Source organism: Cottoperca gobio, chromosome 24 (assembly GCF_900634415.1).
Source record: "Cottoperca gobio chromosome 24, fCotGob3.1, whole genome shotgun sequence".
NCBI classification, from domain to species: domain Eukaryota; kingdom Metazoa; phylum Chordata; class Actinopteri; order Perciformes; family Bovichtidae; genus Cottoperca; species Cottoperca gobio.
Window position 1 is genome coordinate 7,456,665 of NC_041378.1, and position 26,786 is coordinate 7,483,450.

General features: G+C 39.8%; 4 protein-coding genes across 11 annotated transcripts; 2 read left to right on the forward strand and 2 right to left on the reverse strand.

The window, feature by feature from the left end:
- Position 1: 1 nt before the first annotated feature.
- Positions 2-11,288, reverse strand: cd164 (CD164 molecule, sialomucin). Of its 4 annotated transcripts, none has more exons than XM_029425221.1 (6): positions 11,028-11,288; positions 10,299-10,376; positions 5,332-5,400; positions 4,884-4,973; positions 4,007-4,087; positions 2-3,887 (listed from the first exon to the last, which is right to left on the reverse strand). In XM_029425221.1, the coding sequence occupies exons 1-6, from the start codon at positions 11,095-11,097 to the stop codon at positions 3,724-3,726; spliced, it is 552 nt and encodes a 183-aa protein (XP_029281081.1). In that variant the 5' UTR covers positions 11,098-11,288; the 3' UTR covers positions 2-3,723. The 4 variants fall into 4 exon arrangements, with proteins under 4 accessions (XP_029281081.1, XP_029281080.1, XP_029281083.1 ...); XM_029425220.1 differs by having other exon boundaries at positions 4,007-4,090; positions 11,028-11,282; XM_029425223.1 differs by lacking the exon at positions 4,884-4,973.
- A 2,005-nt stretch (positions 11,289-13,293) lies between these two features.
- On the reverse strand, positions 13,294-18,168 carry ppil6 (peptidylprolyl isomerase (cyclophilin)-like 6). 5 transcript variants are annotated; one of them, XM_029426007.1, is made up of 8 exons: positions 17,920-18,168; positions 16,398-16,493; positions 15,243-15,431; positions 14,946-15,008; positions 14,610-14,757; positions 13,827-13,886; positions 13,562-13,697; positions 13,294-13,466 (listed from the first exon to the last, which is right to left on the reverse strand). In XM_029426007.1, exons 1-8 carry the CDS (start codon positions 17,923-17,925, stop codon positions 13,355-13,357), a joined length of 810 nt encoding a protein of 269 aa, XP_029281867.1. In that variant the 5' UTR covers positions 17,926-18,168; the 3' UTR covers positions 13,294-13,354. The 5 variants fall into 5 exon arrangements, with proteins under 5 accessions (XP_029281867.1, XP_029281869.1, XP_029281866.1 ...); XM_029426009.1 differs by lacking the exon at positions 17,920-18,168 and adding an exon at positions 17,279-17,578; XM_029426006.1 differs by lacking the exon at positions 17,920-18,168 and adding an exon at positions 16,586-17,232.
- Positions 16,727-24,458, forward strand: gen1 (GEN1 Holliday junction 5' flap endonuclease). Its single transcript, XM_029426005.1, has 13 exons — positions 16,727-17,248; positions 17,700-17,898; positions 17,997-18,173; positions 18,738-18,848; positions 18,937-19,010; positions 19,116-19,201; positions 19,489-19,639; positions 20,024-20,060; positions 20,144-20,224; positions 20,303-20,433; positions 20,562-20,623; positions 21,344-21,493; positions 22,526-24,458. Exons 1-13 carry the CDS (start codon positions 17,088-17,090, stop codon positions 23,851-23,853), a joined length of 2,748 nt encoding a protein of 915 aa, XP_029281865.1. The 5' UTR covers positions 16,727-17,087; the 3' UTR covers positions 23,854-24,458.
- Positions 24,459-25,342: 884 nt separating this feature from the next.
- On the forward strand, positions 25,343-26,457 carry msgn1 (mesogenin 1). Its single transcript, XM_029425625.1, has one exon. The coding sequence runs from the start codon at positions 25,618-25,620 to the stop codon at positions 26,047-26,049; it is 432 nt and encodes a 143-aa protein (XP_029281485.1). The 5' UTR covers positions 25,343-25,617; the 3' UTR covers positions 26,050-26,457.
- The last annotated feature ends 329 nt before the right edge of the window (positions 26,458-26,786 follow it).

The window sequence follows — 26,786 nt, forward strand, 5'->3', positions numbered from 1 at the left end:
ATTTGTTTAACAATATTCAAACTTTATTGGCTTTACATCGTGAAACTAAAAAGGCAACACTAGAAAACAAGGCACAAAATAAAAAGGTTTGAGAGCAGGAGGAGGAGGAGGAGGGGGAAAAAAGGAGCACAAAATAAGCAAAACAACATTTCAGGAGGCTTTGTGGCACCTGCAAGTGTACATATGGCTGTCAAAGTGGGGTGGGAGCAAAGCCTAAACAATATCGTACCTACAGGACTGATGACCTCCAACACAAAAGGTAAAAGATGGCACTGCAGTGTGTGCACATAGAAATAAAGCCACGAGGCAAAGAGGAGGGAATCGAAAGGATTTTTTACTCGTTGCTCTTGGACATCTTGAACACTGAGAGGCTGAAAACAGAAGAGACCTCCATGACCAAGCAAATTTAAAATCCTACTGGACAAAAAAAAAAACAAGTAATTTAATACAACAGTTGAAAATTACAACCAAAGTGAACTTCAAGTCATCATGCGGCCGTTTGGAGCAAACGTTGCAGCTGTTTTTATCACAATGTGCTGGTGTGAAGTTGTCCGGGCTATAACCAGGCTTCATAAGCTTGTTGTAGCCATTTCAGCCACATTTAAACACCTATAATTCTATTGTGTGATTGGTTGAAATATAGACACTTAAATGCCAACCTTTAGGTACAAAATACATTTAACAAACAAAAGAAGCCTGGTATTTACCTGGACATCCCATCACCAGCAAACGCTCTGCGGGTTTGATCAAGAAGTTAAGGCCGAGCATGACTAAACAGACATTTAAGCAGGAATACAACACAGAAAACCAATGGGTCTAAAATTGCTGAGTCCCATTGATATGTAATAGGTGTGGCATATCGTTTATAACAAACTACAACTTTATATGGATATTAACTGAATAAGGCACTTTTCCTTAAGGAGGTGCACGGACTGAGTTAGTAACTTGTAGAGGAAGCTGCGGAGAGGCAACACAATGGACATCTACTGTGTTTTGACGCACCACGACGTCGACATGCGCCGCTGTGTTCTTAAGGAATGCAGCTTCCGCGTCGAAAGCAGAGCGCTTTCTGACTGGACTCACACGGCATGCCCCTCAACAGCTGTTACGGAAATATCAAATATTTCTCAAAAATTTTGGGCGACTGCATGCAGAGAATGAACAAATGGGTGCAGCTAAGGCAAAACTCTGGAGCCTTCTCGTTGTAGTCGGGTCTTTGGGCTGTAGCCTAATGCCACCAGGTGACTAGGTTAAAAAGGCGTGTTAATGGCGAGCAGCAGGAGACGTGTCAACCTAAATTACAAAAAGCCAAAACGAAAAGAAGAAAAAACACATCAGCACTCATGGATTTCTTAACTGTTCCTGGGTCATACAAAGCAATGATTATTCATCCATTATGTAGTTAATAATCAAGACTGAGTATTTATGCAAGCATCTGAATTCTTTTGGCTGAACCGTGAAACTTTTATAAAGAGAAAGTTACAAAACAAAGCTCGTCAGTGCAATGCTCAATTTTCATGCCAAAACTGAGGACTTTGGCTCAATGCACACTGTTTCAAGGCATTCTTTCATCTAGCATATGGGCTAATCACAAATAAATCAAGTGGTTTTTAAGTGTCTAAATCCTTAAGAGCATATGCAATGGGAGGAAAATCACAACTCCAAGCATCCAGCATGCAATAAAATAAAAAATAAAAAAGGCATTTAACAAAACATTTCTGACACTGACAAGCCGCTACGAGCAAAATGTACTGATAAACACTCCTTCATTTAGCCATTCCTCAAGTTAAAGAAAACAGAAACAGGACATGGCTATGTACAGGAGGGATAAAATGGGGGGAAAAATAAACCACACAGTTAGCAGCAAGCTAATAAGAGAACTTGACATGAGCTCTCGTACGGCCGCTTCGTTGCTGCGGTTCTGCACTTCATTCACAATCCTCTCATTTACACGGCAAAGTCAGAAACCCGAGGTGCAATGCTCATTTGGCCAAACAAGCACTCAAACAGTCCAACATTTTTACCTCAATGCACTCTCTACAATACTCAAGTTTATTAAGCTACGCCCAATATTTTTGCTTTTTGTTTAAAGTTACATTCCCTGATTTAAAAGCACCAAACAGCGGTCCAAAAGTTCCTGCCAGCTCATTGTTCACGTTTTGAAAATTCAACACAATTTACAACGAAGTACTGAAACATAAAGGGTGAGGAGGGAGGAAATTTGGGAGCAGTGTTGGGCGCTACAAAAAAGGGAGAGAGCCTTTAAATTATTTATACAAAGTCACCAGTGAGAAGACCATAGGTTTCATGTACTGAATATAGTCCTCTATTTATAGGGAAAACTTCAATCTTGACTGATCAAGGCCCTCAAATGGCAACCTATCTACTGTATTCTTCACAATAAAAGGCTCTTCAGTCCAGCTGGGATACTACGGTTCTCACCTATATCAGCACAGCGATACCATTTTCTTTCTTAAAACAAACTAATGATAACACTTGGGTCTCAACCAAGAAGATTCACACTCTTCCATTTCTCTCTTTAAGTCATACTGGACATTAAAGGCACTTCACTGCTATCACTGTCCACATCAAGAAGGTGCATGCCATTTTCTCTATCTCCCCCATTCTCTATATTATTATACAATATTTAAAACAAATTAAGATTTCTGAAATAATCTACAATCTTTCATTTTGACCCACGGGCCCTTTCCGACTTCCCCACAGAAATGGGGGCTAAGGGGCCAGCTCAACATTAGCAGCCCGAGTGGGTACGTTTCGATGTCGGTGAAGATCAGAAATAACAGTTGGGAGTTTAAAGGATGGGAAATTAACTTGATACGGGACTTATTGCATTGAGCTGCTCTACTGGCAGCTGATTTGTCTTCTTTTTTTTTTTTTTTTACAACTGGTATTGGGTGAAAGATTTCCCCGAGGGAAATCAACAGCAAGAAGACGCACAGCACTCCTAAATGCCAAGGGAGACACCCAAAATAAGACTTTTCACCAGAGGGATCGCTATTTCTTTCTTCTTCTTTTTTTTTGGTGTGACATCAGATAATTGGGTGTTGCTTTTATTCCCTCGTAAATAACCCCACCTCTTTGACATCATCTACGAACACATAAACATGACACAGCTGCATGGGGGAAGAGGGAGCCTGCCCACGATTCAACAGGCTAAAAAGCAATACTGAATCATCACAGTCGTCACGTTTAACAATAGCTGTGAACTCAAACAGTGTTTCCAAATCCAAAACATTATGTAAATGCTGCCAGTTTGCAGCCGTGCTACTCCCAAGCATCAACAGGAAAGCAACTCTGTGTACATGACTAATTCCTTGACCGTCATGTGTATAATTGAGGAAAATAACATGAGCACCCTCACTTCGCTGGAAAAACTAACGTCTCGATGCAGGTGGGAGTAGATGATGTAATACATATGATTAAGGCTTAACATGCCATATTACTTCAGAGCTGTTTAGTAGAAGTTGAGCTATCATATACACAGGTGTGTGTGTGTGTGTGCCTTAACACGTAATACAACAGCAGGGTTTAACGCAGGCCTAAACCAGCACTGGCACAAACATCAAAGATCTAGAAAACCTGCTAGAAAACACTGTTTGAGTCCGCCGTGATGAGCGCGTGCCGAGTGGGGAGTCCTCTCTGGAAGGTTCTAGTTGGTGACGGGGATAGGTCGAGTGATGTGGTTCAAATATTGCGGCTGCTTCAAAGGGTGTGGTAGTTGCGGTCCTTGGACTTGCAGAACTTGTAAAGGAAGAAGATCACGGCCTGCAGGCCCAGGACCAGCACTATTCCACCGATGAAGCTCGCAGCGTCGAAGGTGTTCTTGTGAGGGGCGGGAGAGGGTGCAACCGTTGTGCTGGATCCAGCTGTGATAAAAGAAAGAAGAAGAAAAAAAAAAAGGGAAATGGAGATAAGTTATTCTTGTTTTTGTACATCACAGGAGAGATTCATGAAAAAGTTCTTGCTCCATCACAATGTCACTTACTTGAAGCAGTGGATGGAGCCGTGGAGGATGAGACGTTTCCAGAGGAAGTCGGGGCAATACTGGGAATAGTGGTTGTATTGTCTGCTGTATGGTCACATTAAGAACACATCCATTAGCCTTCACACCATTTAAGCTATCTGTTTACAGTGCAGCCAATAATAATTTCAACCACCGTCTGATTTCCTGTTGCACACAGACAAGTCGTTTTTCTACACGACAGCAGGGCACAGTAAAGTTGAGTGCAGCCTATAACGCTAACATAACTCTTCAATTTAACAGCTCACTGTGGCTACTCCATCTTGTTTCTTAGTCCGTTGCCAAAAGTAAAAAGTCTCGACGAGAAATAAAAATAAATACTGTTGCTTGTTTAGCCGACGTATATATGATGAAAACTCTTGGTTAGCACCAACTGTGGTGATAAGAACAATGAGTTTCCTGTGACTGCTTCACAATAAAAGCCACCCTGTGTTGTGCCGATTGACGTCTTTTATTGTTAGCAGGACATGTTGTTTTATTAGCAGAAACTGAACAGTAAACAGTGAGGCTGTTATCAGTGAGAGGAAAGTAAAACAGAAACGCTGGATTACATGCCGCATTGCTTCCTGTGAACCCCTCGTGCATGGGTCATTTGAATGCAGCACGGGGATGGCGGATTCCACCACTAACAAAGAAAACTACTATATAAAAAGAAGTGGATACATTGGATGGCTATTGCTGGGAAAAAGCATGACCTTAAATAGAATCAAAAAACAGGGTGGGATTTCATAGATGACAACTTTTAGAGATATAAATAAAACTTTTAACAAGACCAAATCGTATGTGCTGGACAACATAGACTGACTCATGCAGGAGCAGGGGGGTTTTCAGGACGGGTTACCTGCGGTGGGCAGAGGGCTGCTGGTGACAACAGGGGAAGGGGGTGCTGTGGCAGGAGGGGAAGTAGCCGCAGAGGGTGTAGGAGTCAAGACTGTTGTGGAACCAACACCAAGACAGGGTGAAAGAGGGAAAGCAAGAGACACCACACAAACAAAAATGGCCAGAAAATACACAATGCTCCCTCATCATTTCTCTTGGGTGGGTGAAAATAATGTTTTCAACCCAGCTAAGTCTTTTAGACACAAACAAGGATGACATAGACAAAGTGCTGAGACTGACCATTAACTGACACCTTAGTTAGAGCTAAACCCAAACAGAATCTGTAGAATGCATTTCTTTTTATACAAATACGAGTCTGCCGAGTCTCTTAGGGGCTAAAAGAAGATGTTAATATTAAATGTTCATTTCCAATCTGATATTAGTTAGGACCACGCCGCTGTTTGACTTACCCGAGCAGTTAACATGGCTGCAGTTCTCGCTTTGCCCCAGAAGAGTTGTGTTGCGACAGCTGACAGTTGCTGAAAGACAAAAAGTATCATGAATTAAACGCCTTCGTGCTTTATGTGAATCAAGTTCTCCCAAGCGATAAAAGTAGATTTCAGTGTTATGTTGGCAAGACCTAAAAGCCCTTCATGTCCTGAGCTTGTTATTTTCTGAGCTGATGAAGAGTCATCATCATTGTACAGCTCACAAAAGACAAATCACCAACATCACTGCGTGTTTCCAAAATCTCTCTCTCTCTCTCTCTCTCCATCCTGCCGCCCCCATCGTCACACTTCATTATTTGAAGTCGGACGTGTCTGAAACCTGTTCTGTGTGCATTGGTTTTTTTATTTTTACCTCACCAGCAGTTTTTCTAGTCATAAGATCATGACTCAATAACATGATACATGGAAATGATTTATTTGTAGCTAAAATAGTCATAAAACCAGCGCTGGAATAGGTATTCAGATCATATACTTACTCCATTACAAGTAGAAGTCATGTATTGAAAATATTACTTTAAGTACAGCTAAATATACTATATAATAAAGTATTGGCGTAGAGAAGTGTTTCCACCGTTGGTTAAAAAGGAGTCAGTTTATTTGTTTTAATGTTACTCAGTTTGATCAAAGGGACTTTGCCCTGCCGAGAAGTCTTGCCTGTCCCAAACACTTCAAGATACAGACTAAACATTGATAAGTTATTTAATCTATTCAATAAGAAACACAACTGCACTGTATTCACACACATGATTAACTAGAGCAAGATCAAAATCTATAAGTTAAACAACTTTGTGTTTATGTTGCAACCCGGCCCGGGTCACAGAGGGGAAACCATGAGCCATGACGGACAACACCTTGTGACTATATAGATCCTTTTCACACCCGGTTATATGGTTATCACTTTACTGCCGTTGTTCTAAAACTGTCAACACAATTTAATAAAAACCTTTAGCGCAGACATCAGATATAATAAAAATCACTTTAAGAAACGAAAGCTGGCTCTCAAATGTGAAGAGTTGATGCTTTTCCTTTTCATACATGTTAGTTAATTATATATCTTTGAGATTTGGATTTTATCTGAGTCAGCTTCGGCTTTGTTAACTTAAATGCATTCTTCACTGTTGTTCAAAACTAAAAACCATAATGTAAACCCTTTTACCATTGGATACTAGCTGCTGAACAATGCCTTAAAATAGAAATGTATACTAAACTGTGCAATATCAATATCTCTTATCTGCAATAATGTGAACTCAACCGTTCAGTCTCTCTTTACTTATTCATTACATCTCCTTTGATGCTGAAATGTTGCAACAACAAAAGAAAACACTGAGGGTAAAGGATTATCTTATCTTATTTATCAGTATCCAACCTACTGGATCCGGTAACAAGAATACAGTAACAGTATACAAACATGCAGCGTGACTTCGCCTCCACTTGTCTCGGTCCTTTCTGGAATGCTGTTTTACTTACCAACTAAAAACGGCTCAAGTGATAGGGAAGTGGAAAACATATTTCCCAGGAAGCTTTAATAATGCTTAAATATAGTGACGGGGGAGGCTGTTAAAAGGCCTTTGACCTCATCTTTGTGTTAATAATTAAAAAAAGAAGGAAATAATCGCTCTTTAAATTTGTTTGTATAAGCATAAGGGGGTATGATCATCCTAGAATACAGGAACATCATAAAGGGAACTGTGTACTCACTGTAGGGCACCTGGTGCAGTAAAACATGTTGCTCAAACTTTCTTGCCGGCAATACCATAATCCACAGCAACCATCAAACCTAACGACTCCCAACAGATGGCTGCCCATAAATTACAGACACACCACCTTTAACAGTAAGGCTGCAGACATTGTCGAAAGCATCTTTTAGCTTTCTCCAAATAGGGTCAAAAGGGACTCTCCGGCCTGCGGTACATTCTCCACAGCTCACAGGGCTTCATTTTGGATCTGATTATGCATCTTTGTGCGCTGGCCTTGGAGACAAGCAACTACCAAATGGCCGTCACGTCATAATTATTAGTTTGTGGAGCCCCATGATTTAAAGTTTCTGTTTGACTGTTGGTAGTTTTTTTTGGTGGGGTATTCATGAGCTATTTTGCCTGGTGTCCATCACTGGCGCAGCTCCTCCCTGTGCTTTACATGATTAAGCAGTTCTGTTACGACCAGGAAGGAAAGTGAGCACAAACAATAAGCTGCTTCATACAGAGAGAAGCTTGTTAAAGCTGGAAACCTAATGACTTACTGTCTTTCAAAAACTGTGATTTAGATCAAGTCATTTCACAAGTGTTGCTGCATTTCTTTTTTTCCCGCACTCTTCGTTTTATCCGAGAAGCATGTGGGAGGACGGGTTTCTCCCCCCCCACACTCTCCAGTAGGTCAGAGGGCTGTTATCTTGCAGGCAGCTGTGAAAGGTAGGACTGACTCTCACCCTTTTCTAAGACGGTGACATCATCATCATCATCACCACGAGGTACAGACACGGCTTCCTCAAGCTAAAAGGTGCGAGTGAACACCTCAGAAAACAGCATCTTGGTTAAGAGCACTCAACCAGCTATGCAAAAGACATCCTGTACATGAAGACGCTGCAGGAGCGTGTACACGTGTAAACTTTTTGAGCTTTAAACACTGGGCTGCTGGGAAATGCGTGTCCGACGCCAAAGGTTTGTTTGAACAAACTCCCTAAAGAGAAGATAAATTTGGTAATGACAATGCGGTAGCTCGCTGCAGCAGTGTGGTTATGCTGGGCTTCAGCAAAGCCATCTGGACTGGCCAGAGCTGACCTTTAAACTTTTCGCTGAGTTCATATGAAATAGGTGATCCATTCTTGGGTTTGTGAAAGGCTTTAGCTCTGCGCTTACTTTTGTGTTTGTGAGCCTGCTTGTGTCCTGTGTAGTAACAGCACTGAGGGGAGGGACACATTTTCCAACAGTAACAAGATAAAAACAAAAAGAGCCAACCCTCTCTAAAACTTGCAACAAAGAGTCATTATCTTGTTTAAATCAACATCAGATGATCAAGAAAATTCTAATCAAATCTTTTGTACAATAAAATGAAACTTAAATACAAGAACAGATCTTGATAGATGTTGTTTTGTGTCAGTGGGTGGTGGCTTTGTCATTTCCTTGCGTGCATTTAGTGCAATTATAAACCTGAACAGGTTTCTTCCTTGAGAAATACAACAAGCTTTACTATCCTGACCATGTCGGCTCTGAGAAGACACAAATAACACTGACCTCACTGGTCCAGTTCAACCACTTATTCATCAATAAGTAAGGTATCATTGGAGGGACATACAACATTCAGAGACAAAGCAGAAGGAGGGTGTGGGTTCAGAAAATCCTCCTGGAGAGAATCAAAGTTTCTCATTGGCAAAGTTGTCAAGCAGGTCAACTCCCATGAGATGTAAAATAATACTTAACTTGTTGTTGGAGAAAAGCTAGACCAACAAGTAAAACAGTTAGGATTACACAAGTCACAGAATCTTCCATTCTTTGAGCCTAACAACAACTGAAATGTACGATGAGATCACAATGCACTCTAGTCCTGAAATGCACCCAAGGCATAAATTATGAGAACAAGGCACATGAAACTAATCTCCTGTCCAATCTGAACACTCTTTCCTCTAACTTGTGCCATTATCCCCTCCTTCCTTCTGTTCCCCAGCATGAGGATATTGCAGGCATCCTGCCACACATCCCCGAACTTCCTCTCCTGTTCATCTTCTTCACAATCACCAGAGACCTGTGTGTGACTGACTAACACACGGTGATCTCAGGCAACCGTCGGAGTACAGCGCTCTAGGGCGATATGGTCAATAATACAATCATTTCTTGTTTTTCCACCTGCTTTCACAAGATTGTATCGACTGATTTACTCATGAAACCTGCAACCTAATTTCCTGCGACTGGTAACAGCACAAAAAACAACCCGCTCATCTTCCATAAGGGGAGTACGCAGCGCAGTGAATGAAAAAAACGGTGAACTCAGGAAACAATCTGTCATGCGGTTTTGTTATGGAAACTCTTTTTTAACTGAATGATGTCTATTTCTAAATCACAACCAGCGGACTTCCAAATTTGACCACTGCAGCATATTTCTCCACTCGAGGCGCTAATGCTTAGACAGACATCACCATTAACATAATTAAATTACAGGACGGGCGAAGGGAAGCTAAACCACAATCAGAACATATGACTACTTGCTACTTTTAAAAACACAGTGTACTTTAAATAAAACAGATGAATTTACTTTCATTATCTTTCATTAGTACAATAGTAGTAACAACTGGAAGGTTGCTTTTGCAGACATAATTCCCAGCGCTACAAAGAACCAACAAGAAGAGAAACAACAGCATGCCTGTAGCAGCATCATTGTAGTAAATTAACACGGGCTTCAGCGTGTTCTGAAACACTTGATAACATAAAAAGCTGCCCTCAGCAAAATGTTATGTTTCTCCATCCTGTAGCTGTAAGATAATAAACAGCCCGGTTTTACTAAATTGATCATAATGTCGAAGGTTGTGTTTTAAATTTCCGATAATTTACTTTTCTGCATCAAGACTTTCAAGACAGACTCGTGATGCATCTAGAAATTGATTTCCCTCCCCACCCTTTAAATCATCTATGATGAATGTATTCCTGCCTGCTGAATTTAGCCCAACCTAGATCTCCCTCACCCTACAGAGCCGTGTGCCAGTAATGTACACCCAAACCAGCCTGTCCAGATCAGTGTTCGGTTTGTGTTGCCAGACTATTACAATACACAGGCTTTAGGGAAATTGGCATGACATCATCTGAAAGTCAGCATCCACCGCCATACCGTAGGAGTCATGTGTCCAATCAGTTCAGCTGTCTGGACCATTTAGGACACACAAAGACCAACCTGTGCCTCTCCCTCCAAAAACCTGCCACACATTTATGACAGATACTTACATGCTGGTGTGCAGCTAACCCACTTGCAGTCAGTACTATTGACTCCACATGAAGCACACGACAGAGAGGAACAGTCATCTGCAAAGAAAAAAGTCATAAATCAGATTCAGTTGTGGCAGTTTTTTTAATAACGGTAACTTCCTGCATGTAGTAGAATATTAAACTGTCGCAATACAATAGTGCTGCTAAAAAAAAAAGAGGGGGGGGGGGGGGTTAACTTACAATAACAATGTCAGATCTTTCACCACAAACACACAGCAGGGTTTTTCATTGTTATGAATTTAAAGATGTGACACAATAGGAGAAACACGTTACATAACAAGCCGATCTGGTTCCTGATCAACTGGATCTGACAATTAGGGAACACACCAGACTCGATAATTCAGCTCTGTCTTCTCTTATAATTCACATCATGAGATAAATATTACAGTTACACAATATTAAATTAAACTTTAGGTCACATAGCTTGCTAGCAGGCTAAAGCGTTAGCTGGACAACTTGAGCGTGGACATAAAACTGTCAAGTTGCCAAAAGGATCATTGTGTACATATATTTTTGTAAAGCAACACAAAAGGATGAGTGACAGCTGTGAAACTCAGAAGCAAGACGTGTAATGGGGGTCTGTAATGACCATAAAAGGAGGCACACAGACAGATTAAATCGGTTTACTGGTGTGTCTTCGAGAGGAGGGACACGGCTGGTTGTAGCTAGCCGCTAGCTCAAACTTACCTGAGTCTGCTGCGGCTGATGCGCCACTCAGAGCCACAACTACAGTGAAAAACACCACCTTCAGGTACATGACTGCGGCCGACGTATCGCTCTTTCTGCTCCGACAGGGGACACGTATCTGCTGAAAAACGTCGAGAATGAGACTTTCACAGCTTCCACCACGTCTTCTTCTTCTTGCGATTCTGGTCGCTGCTGCTGTTGCTGCTCGCTACCTCGCTACTTCCTACTTGACAGGTCATGTGGCACTTTTTACTGGGAGGAGTGTTAAAAGAAACGAGTGTACGTGAACTGCTTCTACCACGTCAACGGCAAGAAGGAGAGGAGTTTCTTATCATTACCCACACTGCTGTCACTTCTGTCTGACTCAAAAATACCCGATAAAGAAAACACCTGAAAACACTGAATATTAATAGCTAAAAATGACCTTTCATATCCATGGCCTGATTGAGTCAATACAGGGGCCTGGGGCACAGATGCACTATGGCCCCCGCTTCCCATCAACCCCAAGTGATCAGGATACTAATGTATATGGTTAACGCTTTACATGTACAAATACAATTTGCTTAGTGTTATCAGAATCAGGTGTATTGCCAAATAGGTCTTCACATACAAGGAATTGGCAAACAAATCAAAGTAAAACAGACAGATTAAAAGCAAAAGCAAGTTTTGCAAAAATCAAGAAACATAAATATAGAATAGAATTATTTTTTTCTTAAGTATCTAAATATAAATGTGCAAAAGTTCACAATAGGAAGTATTAAAGAATATGCAATGTACAGAGATAAAGTCCCAAAGATGTGCAATTATGTAACACATATAGACAGGTGTGATGATGTTAATGTAACGTGTAGTTTCTATAGTTTCCATGTCAGTGGGGGTCTTATTGATTGCCTTATTGATGAGGCCATTTGTGGAGGGGAAGAAACTATTTTTGTGGGCTGAGCAAGAAGTAAGAGAAATTTGTGGGGAAATGTTGATTGCACAAAGCTCACATTTCATTAACCATTCATGTATATCATTCTGAGCTGTATGGGTAATTACATACCCGTAATTACATTTTGGACAGCTAAGATCATATTTAACCATGAAGTTTCACCTGCTTGCTCTATCTCAGCATCTCTCTTTTAAAATCATATTCAAATTGATTTATTAGCAGATATAGAGATGAAATCTGAGCTTCCCATACGTCACATATGTTAAAGACAAATACTTTCAGTTCTTCATACCGTGTTTTTAGTGTCGTGTTTGTATATCAGTACCTCTGGGCTGCTGTATACTCAATATAAAATAACATCAGTGGATACTATGTTTCTTAATACCTGTGAGTATTTGAGAATAAACATGTTAAATGTAACTCTCAAAAAATAAAGAAACCATTATAAAAGTATAATAATATCTCTCTGACATACACAGATTATTTGATTTAGAACCCTACAAGAACAAAATCATATTTCCGAAATGTCAAATTACAAATACATACAAAGGTTTTGGAGAAAAGCAAATGCAAAGTTGTATGAATTTATCACTAAGCTTAGTGTCACTTGCTCAATCTTAGATGTACACTGCACTTTTATACTTTGATTCATGTACTGAACACATCACCATGTAAGTTGGTGTACTTTTATATCTTGATCCATGTGACATACACATTACTATGTATGTATATCTTTGTACTTTTATACCTTGATTAAAGTACCATACGCATTACTATGTATGTATATCTTTCTACTTTTATACCTTGATTAAAGTACCATACGCATTACTATGTATGATGTTATATTCTTATACTTTTGATCAGAATGATATGCATGTCTATGATTAAAAAGAGTACTCACACAGAGTGATTTGAACTGTGGCACACAGGGTGCAGGGAGCTAGCTTTGTTTAGACTATAACCAGATAAGTGGTGCGTAAGAAAAGAGGCCAGTTCCTCTATCATAGCAGGTGTTGTGTTGAACAGCAGTAACGCAAGGCATGAGGAGACCTTGAACATGTTATGGTAAAACTTTAGCACCCTGTGTCAGGCTGAGACACTGACCAGAGATTTACTGTTCAAAATGTATACTTAATGTAGTGTAAGTTCAAATATGTATACTCTGGCAGTGGCTCAGTCAGTAGGGGCTTTGACTGTGAGCTGTAGGGTTGCTGGTTCAAGTCACTGACTTGATGTTTTGTTGCACTTTGATTTTAATAAATAACTTGATATTATAACCCAAAGATTCCTGGTCCAACTCTTTTACAGATAAAAACACGTAACATATGTTATATGTATCTCAGGTTTATTTGATTACATAAAAAACATTGAGAAAAAAATGTAATCACTAAACTTAAAACTTAAACACTCCACAATCTGTAACTTTACATTCATACTTGGGTCTTTCATTGCAAGTCGGAGCTTCTTCTAATCTTCTGAGGACGTTGACACCCTCAACCACGTGACTAGAAAGGAAAATAAAGACATTAGGCTAGAACAAATCTGTATAAGAGATCTGAGATTATGCAGAATTGGGAAATTAAATAGGTGTGGTACTAACCCAAAGGCAACATAGGTCCTGTCCATCCAGGGAGTTGGCTGCAGGGTGATGTAGAACTGGGATCCATTGCTGTGTGGACCCTTATTGGCCATTCCTAGAGAGCCACGTCTAGCGTGGGACACAGCAAAGCTCTCATCTAAAAAGGAGAAAGGACGCGTGTTCAGGTGACTTTAAATACAGAACAAGTAAATCCACTAATAAACACATTCACAGTGCGTGCTTATTTTAATATTGTAGATATCTTGGACTGTTTATACGTTTTTACCTTCAAACGTTTGTCCATAGATTGACTCCCCTCCATCACCTTTCCTCTCTGGAGAAATATCTGCACATTTGAAAGACACAGCTGTGACTAAAAGTGATACTGTAAAAAACTAATTACTTTCCTCAATCTCACAATGTTTTTCTGACGACTTTAAGTGTTGTCATTGTCTAAACAAGGGTTGGGCTATGTAATGAGTAATGGGGATGGGAAGTTACAGGAGTTCACTGCTTATTTCACTTCCTGTAAGCAGTCATAAAATCATGTGACTTACACATAATGCAACCTTTACGAGATACATTTTTTAAAATATCTATTACAGCCATGAACACAATCCCAAATGTTCAAAATTCCACTTGTTATAATTTATTGATATACTTCCTATCTCAACAAGTGGCATGTGTGTATCCCAGATACATATCACATTAACTGCACTAATGCTAAAGTTGGATGGGAGATTATGTATTTATATTCTTATTATATTTAATTTGTATGAAAACAAACAATATGCTATTAATTATTTATATTGTTCTCATTATTATTACTAATATTATTCTTATTACTATTAGTTTAGTTATTATATCATTATCATTAAGTGAAAGGTGCATAGTGCATATAGCTATCATATATTATTTGTATTTATCACATAATATCATACACTTCTTTTATCACTTTTTTAAATCTTGAGCTGCTGTAAGAAGTGAATTTCCCCAGTGTGGGATCAAATAAAGTTCTTATTTCATCTTATCTTATCTAGCATTGTTACAGGACTAATGTGGATCATACCTCCACCTTGCACCCAGCCGTTGGGCACCACACGATGAAACAGGGAGCCCTTGTAACAAAGTGGGATGCCGCTCTCTGACAGACCTCGCTCTCCTGTGCACAGAGCCTCAAAGTTCTTGGATGTCTTTGGACAAACATCTGAGAACAACTGAGAAGAGGGAGGACAATGTACCTTGTTAACATGCAGCTATTCTGTTAGGGTCATCTTGTTCTGTATATCAGCCATTTCAACAATATCTCTGTCAAATTTGACTATGAAGGATGCTTTGCGAAAGTCAGAGGGGTTGAGAAAACAAAGGTGCAAGCGGTTTGAAACTATATGAATGTATGCCTCACCTCAAACAATAACCTCCCCACTGCCTCTCCTGCTATCTCAATGTCCATGAAGACAAACTGATGCTGTAATGAAAGGACAGAGGTATTTATTATTTACATTTTGGTGTTTCAAGGTTGAAAAAATATAATAAATACGCGAGAGCAGAATATCTAGCAGAGCCACTGATGACTGTAACTATGACTGGAGCATGATCGTTTGCATCATGTACAGACATTAAAGACCTGCTTCCAACAGAAAATACCCTTCCATATAAATAATTTTAACCCATATTTTTTGTGACTTTGTTGTTGACTTGCCCCATTGTCCCGGAGGTGTTTGGTGTAGTAGTCCTCAGTGAGAGCCATGTAGAAAGCCTGCGGTCGTGTGAAAGAGAAACTCCACTGATTCTTGGCCCAGCCGGCGAGATCCTTGTCATTACCGAGGAGAAGGCCGTTCACAAAGCACATCAGGCTGCTGGAGTACTGCCACACTTCACCACGCAGCTCCTTGAATCACAAGTGTTAAACAACAGATGTGTCGTTGTGATTCAGCCTTTCAGAATAACCATAGCGTCAAACTACAGCAGTATTGTGTTGTGTAGGTGTGTTTAGCTACAACCCTCAGCAAGCTGCTGCAGCTCATACAATCTACAGCAATGGTGGACAGTAACACATATATTTACCCAAGTGCTGTACATTTGTGATGTACTTATACTTTACTTGAGTATTTCAATTTTAGGATACTTTACCGTTCTACTATCAAAGGGAAATATTGTATTCTTTACTCTATTGTGTTCATTTTAATGTTTTAATTACAAGTTACTTTGCAGATTAAGACTATACATACTAAAACCATGATCATTTGTAAAATACAATGTCCAGCAGTGTACTAATTAATATGAGTTCCACTTTGACCAGTTGCAACATTCAAATGATACACAGTAATTCATCATTAATAATAAACAAATGAATTATTATAAATTAGTCTAATCAGCAACACTAATTGGTGTGAAGGGCCTCAAATAGATGAACATCTGAATGCATGTTCATGTACTATGCATGTACTGTATTATGTTAATATATTACATTGACTCTTGCACTATGGGTTGTTATATTAAAACAGACAATCATATCATGTATTATCCTGGTGTATACTGTTTAAATTACATACATGTAGACCTGTTGAATCTGCTGCTATTAATCATCATGTCACTGTAACTTTACCATGTCATTTGTCTCCAAATTCTCTTAGTTTCTATTTTATTCTATTCTTATTTTAGTTTATGTACTTCTTTTTTTTCTGTTACTTTCTATACTTATCTGGATTTATTTATTTATTTCCTTGTACTGCTGCAACAACCGAATTTCCCCGCTGGGGATCAATAAAGGTGAATCTTATCTTACCCCTGAATGGAGAGCAGTTTTGCTCTTTATGAATAATTTACACTTCAAACATATAATCAGACAACTTACCCTTTTCTTTTGGCACAGATATGTGTGCCAGTCATATTCGAGAAGGGGTTGAATTTTTGGATCGAGAAATGCTTTAGGAAACTTCTGTTTTAGTCCCTGTTGTGCATAGTCAAAATAAATGTTGTTTAACGTTCAGGTGAAAACACATCAAGTACGCTACATAAAACTCTAATAAATCAACAGTTTACCTCGGCAATACTTTTGGCAACATGGAAAGTAGGGTCTTTAATTAAGCCGACAATTTCTACGTTTATTTTTTGGTCCATAGTTGAAAATAAAAAACACTCAAGAAGTAAACAAGAGTTTTGTATCCATAGCAACAAGCGCTTTAATATGACGTTCGTGTTAAAATGGCAGGCGTCGAACGATTTCGTAACACTGTTCCCTTTCTTTCCACCTTGTTTTTTTAAAATAATCATGTTAATTGAAACATGTACAACATGTATTACATAGAAAGCCAGGTGATGACCTATATCCAATTTAAAAGTTGAATTTACTTTCTTTTCCACGTTAATTTAGCAACAAGGCGGAGTAGTACAGAGATGTTCAACGAATTGGGTCGCGGCCCAACGGCGCCACATTTTGAAAACTCCGGGTCGTTGTTGTCGTCGTGTTTCGTGTTGTTTGCCTTTAACCTTTTCTACACATATCCTGCTGTTAAATCTATCATAACCTAATTTTGGGTTAGTTATGGGTGTTCACGAATTGTGGTCCATCGTCGAGCCGGTCCGTGAGTCGGTGCCCCTGTACAGTTTGAGCGGAAAGACGCTGGCAGTTGATTTGAGTCTATGGGTGTGCGAGGCCCAACATGTTCAAGCAATGATGGGGAGAGTTACCAAGCCCCACCTGAGGTAAGTGACACATATGGATGGATTACTTACCGGGCCCAGGGGCTCAAAGTGTCAGGGGCTCCCCTAGCCTTCGTCTATAAAATGTCACTCAACGTACCAACCAGGAAGAGACACAGAATGACCACAAAGAAACATAAAACCACTACAAAGAGACACAAACGACTAACGCTGCAAAGAGATGCAAACAGCTGCAAAGAGACTCTCACAAGGAGCCATAAAACCACAGTTGTGTAACGACTGCATGAGATACAAAACAACAACAAAAAGAGACTAAACAAGTCTGTGTCTTGCTCCTATGTAGGAGAGGTGGTGGGGCATTTTGCATGTCTGCCCAGGGGTCCATTGTCTCATAATCCGCCCACAGTGTCACATAATATTTTGGTAATTTCTCATGGCGTTAGCTTCTAGTCTAATATTTAAAACCTTATCTTTTTATCTCTTTTGTGCCCAGGAATTTATTTTTCAGGGTGTCATCCCTCACACTTATGGGAGTGAAGCTTATCTTTGTGATGGAAGGAGAAGCCCCTCAACTTAAAGCAGAGACCATGAGCAAGAGGACAGAAACAAGATATGGAGGATTCAAAAAGGCTTCTGCCCCTAAATCTACAACAAACACCAGCAGAGGGCGCTTTAATGCTGTACTTCGAGAGGTTGGTTGTTTCTTCACTTACCTGCATCTCTAATTGTAGTCAGTCATAATAAGTTCATGTTGTATTTCAGCGCTCTTGTCCTTCTCTAACATCTGTAGTGTGCAGCCATGTTGGACGGTTTGGGTGTGCCTTGGGTGACTGCTGCTGGGGAGGCTGAGGCCATGTGTGCCTACCTGGACTCACAGGGACTGGTGGACGGCTGCATCACTAATGATGGAGACGCCTTCTTGTATGGAGCCCGGACTGTCTACAGGAACTTCAATATGAACAGTAAAGTATGTTTGTGAAAGTTCATCTCAATCATCTGCAGTGTACAACATATGGAGAGGAGGAGTGTTCTATCTGGTTATATTTTTAGACAAAACAAACCGAAAGCTAATTAATGTACTTCAATTTTAAACATCAGTATTTTGTTAGAGTATTTATCCAGTTACTTTAATATCGTTTTGGCTGGTGTTGGAAGGAAACTTTATTCATGCTTATGTACATTTGAATTATACACCGCTGCTTTGTCAGGGGGGATACAATTAACTATTCACAGTTTTTCAGCACATAAACATAAAAACCATATCAGAGGGAAAACCAGAAAACATTTTCCCCATAAAATTTTATCCAGTGTCACCAAAATCCACTTCGTCCAATAAAGGCTTACACACTTCTCCTGAGAGATTGTACGACCCGCTCATCAAAGTCACATAATGCATGAACACGCGTTTGTGGCACAGAGTGGGACTGACAGAGGCACCAATCACCTTATTACAAGTGAGTGTCTGTTAAGGGATTTTAAGGGAAGATAGTTCCATAATGTGCATTATATTGTTTCTCACTTTTCCCTCCAGGACCCTCAGGTGGACTGTTACAAGACCTCCAGAGTCCACACAGAGTTAAATCTCTCCAGAGAGAATCTGGTTGGTCTGGCCATCTTCCTTGGCTGCGACTATATTCCTAAAGTAAGGACGGCTTCTTAATCGGACATTTGCATCATCAAAATCCTCAATATGAACATATGTTAACTGTACATTGTCATTATTCCATAAGGGAATACCAGGTGTTGGTCGAGAGCAATCACTGAGGCTTATCCAGATGCTGAAAGGACAAACACTTCTGCAGAGGTAGGTGACAAAACTGATAAGCAGTTTTTTCCTTTCAGTTTGCCTTTTCCTCCGTGTACATGGTGTTGTTTTTGTGCACTTGTAACCTTCCTCTGATCACCTCAGGTTCATCCAGTGGAAGGAGGACAATGCGGGTGTGTCTGAGGGAGCTTTAAAGAAAGTTCCTCACTGCCAAATTTGTAGACATCCTGGTGAGTGGTGCCCTGCTTTGAACTCTGACCCCTGTTCCTGATCCTGATTTAGAGGTGGAAAGAAAAGGGGGGGGGGGTTGTCCCTGTGAGGACATGTCTCACACATGGCTGATTTTAAAGCCATTTAACCTGTCATGTTAAAACATACACATATGTGAGAGATGAGTTAGTCTGAATTTGCCTCTGACTTTACACCAAAGTTGTAGCAGTGTGTTAGATTTTTACAGTTGTTTGTTCATCTTCTCTATTCGATGAAATATTAATTCTGATTAATCTCCCTTTTTTAGGCTCAGCGAAGGCTCATGAACGTAGAGGCTGTATGCTTTGCGATAGCAAACATTTCTGTCAGCCTCAGGACTTCGACTACCAGTGTCCCTGTGACTGGCACCGCTATGAAGACACCAGGCAGGCCTCGTCTTTTGAGGCAAATATCAGGAAGTACGTGACTTTCTGTGAATAAATAAACAAAACACAAATAGTATATGTAGATGCAGAAATGACAAGCAGGAAGATCAAGACTAGTAGAATAAGCACTGAAATGATTAGTTTATTAATTGATTAGTTAATTGTCAGACTAATAATATTATTTATTATTATTATTATTATTATTTTCCTATTTATAAAGTCATTTTAAAGCAAAAATCATTGGTTGCAGCTACTCATGTGAAAATCTTCTGGTTTTCTATGAGCGTATGGAGTTGGACTATTTGGTCAGACAAAAAAAAAAGACTTAGACGTCAATAATGGGTTTAATGATTTTTAAAGGATGATTTGTTTCCATGCTGTGTAATCTGTTCATTTTGTGTTTCATTTCTTTTTTAGGAAAACACTGGCAAGTCAACAGTTCCCTTTTACAGAGGTACAGTCGTTTATGTGTTTTTAAAGTGGTATAATAATCTTGTTTGGATGTTTGGTTTTTAATACTGAAATTGCATTTTGCAGGTCATTCGAGAGTTCCTGATTTCCAAGGATAAGCCTGTGTCACATTTCAAAAGAAGACAGCCAAATATAAAGTTGATGCAGGTAATGTTTTTGTTTTAATGACTTGTTCAGTTAGTTTTCTTTTTAAGTGAGTTGCATGTTAAAAAGTCTGTTTTTCAGAAATTTGCCTATGACAAGATGGAGTGGCCGACGCACTACACCAGTGAAAAGGTTTTAGTCTTGATGACCTACGCAGAGTTGATGAACAGAAAATATGGAAGAGAAATGTCCTCCCAAGTCAAGCCCCTCAGGTAGTCCTACATGTTCAATTTACATTTTTAACAACAACGACAACCAAAATGTTGCTTTAGTGGCATTGTTGCAATAAAAGGTTATTTCAGAACATGCATAATGAACAACACCTGTTTTCATTCAAAAGAATATTGAAACCAAGGGTGAGGAATGCCGTCGCTTGCTTCGAGATCGTCTGGAGAACACCAGGTCAGTTTTAATCTTCTCTTTCTCCCATTAGAAGATCAGAGGGGGTAAAAAAAAAAGAAGAAGCTATATTTAAGTAAGATAACATCCTCTGGGTTGAGTGACATGACTGCTGCATTAAGTGAAGGCTGGTGCTCGTCACCATGTTGTCTGTTAGTGACTTGCTGTGAGGTTGGGTCAGAGGTGACAGATCAGTCACAACAGCCACAAGGTGCTAAACTGGCTTCCTCCCCAGGCTGAGAAATCTGTCATATCAAAGTCCACTTCACTAACAAGCCCGCCTTACCTGACCGGCCTGAGAAGCTCTTAATCAAATCATTCAGAATGAGGGTTTGTCTATATCATTTAAAATAGTATTTTTCATGCAACTGAATAATAACATTGTTGATATACATTTATAAATACCAGACATGACATGATGTTTGACCTGAAATCATTGATTACAAATGGACAGTTTTATAATGGAAGCAGTGTCTAGCAGTTTAATGACTTACTGTAAACTGCAGACCCCTGGTTAAATATCCCTGGTCATCCTGTCTTGGGTCCAAACAGGCAAATATTGCTGAATCGAAATTGAGGTTTATTTGTGATACAAGTATATTTGCAAAAGCTATATTTATCTCACTACACTTACATCTAACACGTATATGTATTCCAACATCCCTTAAACAAGAGTCTTATTTAGTAGCAATTTGGACCTGACCTTGATGTTTTTTTCTGCAGAACATTACGTGTTTCCTGAGGAACTGCCAGCAGAGGATCAACATGAGGTGAGGACGGTGGAGGAAGAGTCTCTCTTCCGTGTGGCCTACCCAGAGGTGGTGGAGAGCTACCTGAGAGACAAAGCTCTGGCCGAAGAGAACAAGACCAAGAGTAAGACGATCATTTATAATATTCACTTTAAAATAAGTCAATATTAGTACATTTAAGTACAATATGTTTTCCTGTGTAGATTTTCTTTTTTAAATGAACCATGTCAGACAGATAATGTGGCTGGGGGGGGGGAGAACTTGCCTGTGTGTGGGGCTCCCATTTTTCACGAGAAAAAATGGGAGCCCCCCACACAGGCAAACTCCTGATCAAAGGCACCTGGAGCGTTGACTTGTTTTTCAAGTCTATTGCAGCAGCTCTGACACCTGAAAATGTAGAGTTTGGCAGCTCGACTAGTTCACACCAAAAGCTTTGATGCAGCCAGGAGGTGTCTGTCTCACAGGCTTCGCTGTCACTTTATGCAGGTTGTACTTTGCTCCCCCCTGGTCATAACTGCTGCAGAGCTTCACTTCCTAATGTTTAGGAAAACTATCCACTGAGAAAAGATCTTTACAGTCGATATATCCAGCAAGGTTATAATAGCTTTTGAATTTCCAATTAGTTTTCATTTTGGTTTTGTGAGTTTTCAGAGTATGTTTGCATGTTTTAGTTTTAGTTTTTATATTATTAATTTATTTGTTTTTGTAGGGGCATGTATAATGTCTCAGAAGTACCTTCATAAACAGGCATATACATGGTTAGAGAACTATGTAGGAATGGCCATAATGTTTAAATCTTTTGATTTGGGAAGCCGCTTCAGTACATTAGACCTGATCAGAACAGCTTGGTAAAAAGACATTTGATCTCATACATTATTTAAATCATGTTCTTGTTATTTAATTCTACAAGACTAGACTGCATGTGAAAAACAACAGAGATTAATTGTGAAGCGATTGCAGCTTAGCTCCGTCTCCTGGAAGATCAATTCCGTTACATTTCTGCGGTTCAGTGTCACGAGAGTGGACAGACATTCATGCTGTCTCCTTTTTTTTCGGTAGTGATGTATTGTAGCTAAAAAAACAAAAACTGAAATGAATTACACTCCCGTCCTTTTAGTTATTTAACACTGACATCCAATCTCAATTTTCTTTACAGAGAAAAGGCCAAAGAGTAAAAAGGAGAAGCCATCTGATGTCGCTGATGGTATTTCGGACCTCGTGGCTCAGATGACCCTTCAGAGTTCCTCTAACACTCAACCACAAACCATTTCAACATCTGGTGAAGCAGAAGTGGTGGTTTTAGACACTCCAGTGAACCATAAACAGCATCGGAAGTCAAAAGAGGACCAAAGCAGTTTGGGCGATTGCCCCAAAACTCCTCTGTCTCATGCAGAATCCGAGGCTGCTGCTTCACCGTCCGTCTCTGCTGTGATCGACGCTCTACACCTGAGTGATATTGACTGGGAGGCTTTGTCCTTCACGTCTTCTCCAACTCCACAATCCGCTACAAACCACAACACTGAGCCCAAACTTAGGCAAATTACAGACGGTGTCGTTAACGACGAAAAGATCAAGCAGAAAACTTCAAGTGACGTCAAAGAAGCAGACTCTAGATCGGCTCCAGAATTGTGCTACACAGAGTGTCCTCTAAGGGACAGGCTGCTCATGAGGAACGCAGCTAAAGCGATAGACCTGAAGGAGAAACACAATGACGTCATCTCAAAACAACTAAACTATGAGTTGGCCTCTATCAAACACATTTCTTCTCATAACTCAAAAGCAAATGGACAGATCTCCAGTAAAGGTAGCAGTGACAGTAAATTGTCAGGAAAGGAATCTGCTGTGAACAAAAAAGAACCACTCTCTGAGAAACGTCAGTGTGCAACAAATGAGGCAGAAACAGAAACTCACAGTTTAAAACAGCAGTCGAGGCCGGCAGTACAAAGCATAACAAAGGACAATGGCTCCAAAAAGCCTCAAAAATATAAATTTGTCCGAAAAGCCATTTCCTCGTCTGTACCACCACAGAGGACCCACTCTGACCCAGGTCATTGTGACAAGGACAGGAACACACTGCAGATCACCAAGAAGAGCGTGTGTATGAGCGTGTGTTCGTCCAGCGAGGAAAGTGATGCGGAGAACCAGCAGTCTAGACCTCAAAGAAAAGCTCAGAGCAAGCCTATCGACAAGATCAAGAGCAGCTTCCTCTCAGACTTCCCCCTGAAACCCAAAACAACCAAACCAACCGCTAAAACAGCTCCAACCTGTGTTCAGCTAATACGACCAAAAGCTCAGAGCTACACTGCCGAGATAAACAGCATACCTGTAGAAACTAAAAGCAAATGTCAGGATGTCTCACCGGCTCATGTTTTCCCTCAGACTCCAGCATCACCTGTCGTCGTGTTAGATAGTGATGATTCAGTTATTTGTAGTGACAGTCCACTGCCACTGGCGGAGAGACTGAGACTGAAATTCCTGAAGTGAGCAGCACGATTACAAGATGATGCTCAAGAAACATGTAAGCTATTTTATGTTGAATGTGAAAGTTTATTCTTAACCTTGGAAATGGAGGTTGACTAACAAATCTTAACTCCACGTACTAGCTTAATAGTTAATTGATGGAAAATTAATCAGCAACTCTTTTGATAATCCAATAATCGTTAAGTAAGTCAAACTTTTGATGGTTCCAGTTTCTCATGTATAAGAATTTGCGGCTTTTTGTTGTCTTAATATTATAATGAATTGAATATCTTTGGGTTTTGGGCTGTTGATGAGACGAGACCTTAGATGACATCGAGGACTTGTGAAGAATAATCCAAGAAAAAAACAAACCTGTTACTGATCCTAAATGAAACTGTTTCTGTGAAATGGGGATTAAAGTTTAAACACGGTTGGAAGTATTACATGCTGATTATAAGTGAGATGTGGTTTGAAAAGCTACTAATTGGACCTTGACCATGATTTTATTAAAGCTGTGCCATTTAGATTTTATACAATTACATGTTGTGAGATTGAAACGCTTGACTGATTATGTTGCCAATGAAAAACAAACAAAATTGTTTTCAAATAAAAAAAGTTTTTTTAGTGAATGTTTTAGTTTGGCTTCCTATAACCTGCCTGTTCCTCCGATCCTGAAATTAACAGTTAATGTAAATCAGAGGAGAAGGTTGTGGATTAGCACAGTTTTCAGTATGTAATACCATGTAATGGCACCACATGTGCTTATTTCCTCCTACTGCTGTTTGACAAGCTAAATGTCACTACACAGAGAGAGAGAGAAGGCACAGAGGACGCTGAGCCATTGGTTTTTACAACCTGCCAGTGTTGGTCCCCTTGATCACGAGTGAGGCCTTACACACCTTTTCAGACATGAAAGGTCTGGCAGGAGCTTGGTGACAGCTGCATCCTCTGCCCAAATAACAACTCAGTCCTAGTACTGGGTCTTAAATCTTGTTTTTTCTAAAGCAAGGGCTGAAAACCTAACAGCTTGTTTTCAAGTGCAAATCAGCTTATCTCCTAAAGTTTGTGTAGTTTTGTTGTGAATAATATTTACAATTTATGGAAATGGGGGGAAAACTGCATTTGAAAATGTGAAAAAGTAACATTATTCCTGGTGGCAGGCAGCAAAATATGTGCATTTAAAGATAAAACAGGATTTTATGATTCAGTACAAAGAACAGTAATAATACATAATTTTAGCCTTTTAATTATACAGGAGAATGATGTTGGCTCATTCTAAATCTTTAAATTATGTGATATATTTCTAAACATTTTATCTCTGTAGGTCTAGATTTCTTTTTTTTTTTTTTACTATTTAACTTGCAGACTGAAGACGCACGCAGGCCTGACGTGCCGGAGAGGTGTGAAGCTCTCAGGTGAGACGGCATCCTCTCAATCCTTCATTAGACAAATCACATCAAACTGATAATTGTAGTCATGCAGACTTTAAAGAGTAATTTCCCACAAACGGGAATCTAATTATTTTTCTTTCTATCACATTATCCGTCTATTTAGCCTTATTCACACCCCAGTGATAAAGAACGACGTCCTTCGGGAAGGTTGCATTTTGGCACTTGAGGTTTTCTTTGAACTTTTTTTCGCCTGAGCTGTGAACCCATAAACCTCCGGAGATCTGCTTCTATATAAAAACGCGTTGGAGAAAAATCACCTTCACGGAATCTGCCTGTCATTCACCCCTAATGTCATCCTCGCTGCATAAACGTCTGGAAGTCTCGGGATATTTCTAACATGGACCTGGAGGTTGTCACAGCTAAACTACTGTCTGAGTGGAAGAGCCATGAGGGTGCTTTTGGAGAAGATCGGGACTCTCTTCAGTCCACCTCACCGGAGTCCTCGATAGACTCCATGTGCTCTTCCCCGGAGATGTGCTACTCCAGCGGGCATCAGGAGATGAAGGACTTCTCTTACGGCTTCCCGGGACGCAGGGCGACTTCAAAAGCGCAGAGGCTGAGCAAGCCCAAGATGTCCACCAAAAGACGCGTGAAGGCCAGCGAGAGGGAGAAGATGCGGATGAGGAGTCTTGCAGAGGCTTTGCACCACCTCCGTGACTACCTGCCACCGGACTACAGCAAGAGAGGCCAACCCTTGACCAAGATACAAACCCTCAAATACACAATTGAATACATCAACAAGCTTACAGGCATCCTGAGCTGCGCGTAACGGACGCAAATTGACTTTTTACGCATCAGGTTTACTCTCACCTGGACATTTATTGGAATTAGTTTTATATATTTGATGAATAATACAACATCTTTGAGAGAACTTAATCATCCGATGTCATTTTATACTTCTCGTGTTTGCCCTTCTCTTGATGTAAATATTTTTTATTGGGCACTTGGAAATGTTGTATATGAGGCTGCCTTTGTTGGCGTTATGAATTTAATGTTTGGAAATAGAGTTTGCTGTCTGTTGATGGCATGAAATGTAGCTTTACTGAAAGAAGAACCTCTCCTATATTCTTATGTTTGTGTATTGTGTTAACATAGAACTCAGAGTAACCTCAATCATACTTGTTGTATTTTGTTTCTGGTGTATTTTAGAGTTTAAGTAGCTGCATAATAGCCTTTATTAAATTGTGTCTGAAAGCTATTCAATAATTAGTCCTTGTTTTTTTAATATATATATTAAATAACTAGGTAAATTGTTTATCAATGTATTAGTATATTTTCCCCAACTATAAAATATATCAGGCATGTGTGTCAGATCCAGGTTATATACTCAAGCATGTTTTTACTTACCCCATTTGTGCCAGAAAACCATATTTAGTATAACAAGGACAAAATGCCACAACATTTGTTTTGATTTGTCTAAAGTCTTGTAATCTGGTACTGAGTAGGACATACGTTGGGAAAGTATCTAGGACATTTTTAGATCTCATGAAAAATCACTTTTATCAA

Excerpts from the sequence above, each read along its gene's own strand:
- msgn1 (XM_029425625.1), top strand. The coding sequence starts at position 25,618 with ATGGACCTGGAGGTTGTCACAGCTAAACTACTGTCTGAGTGGAAGAGC.
- cd164 (XM_029425220.1), bottom strand. The coding sequence starts at position 11,097 with ATGTACCTGAAGGTGGTGTTTTTCACTGTAGTTGTGGCTCTGAGTGGC. Across the intron at positions 4,974-5,331 it reads CAGCCATGTTAACTGCTCGG|TCTTGACTCCTACACCCTCT; the intron begins GTAAGTCAAACA and ends GTTCCACAACAG. Across the intron at positions 3,888-4,006 it reads GGCTCCATCCACTGCTTCAA|CTGGATCCAGCACAACGGTT; the intron begins GTAAGTGACATT and ends CTTTTATCACAG.
- ppil6 (XM_029426006.1), bottom strand. The coding sequence starts at position 16,816 with ATGATTATTTTAAAAAAACAAGGTGGAAAGAAAGGGAACAGTGTTACG. Across the intron at positions 16,494-16,585 it reads TTGCCAAAAGTATTGCCGAG|GGACTAAAACAGAAGTTTCC; the intron begins GTAAACTGTTGA and ends TATGCACAACAG. Across the intron at positions 15,432-16,397 it reads ATCTGTGCCAAAAGAAAAGG|GAGCTGCGTGGTGAAGTGTG; the intron begins GTAAGTTGTCTG and ends TTGTGATTCAAG.
- gen1 (XM_029426005.1), top strand. The coding sequence starts at position 17,088 with ATGGGTGTTCACGAATTGTGGTCCATCGTCGAGCCGGTCCGTGAGTCG. Across the intron at positions 18,174-18,737 it reads ACTTCAATATGAACAGTAAA|GACCCTCAGGTGGACTGTTA; the intron begins GTATGTTTGTGA and ends TTTTCCCTCCAG. Across the intron at positions 18,849-18,936 it reads GCTGCGACTATATTCCTAAA|GGAATACCAGGTGTTGGTCG; the intron begins GTAAGGACGGCT and ends TTATTCCATAAG.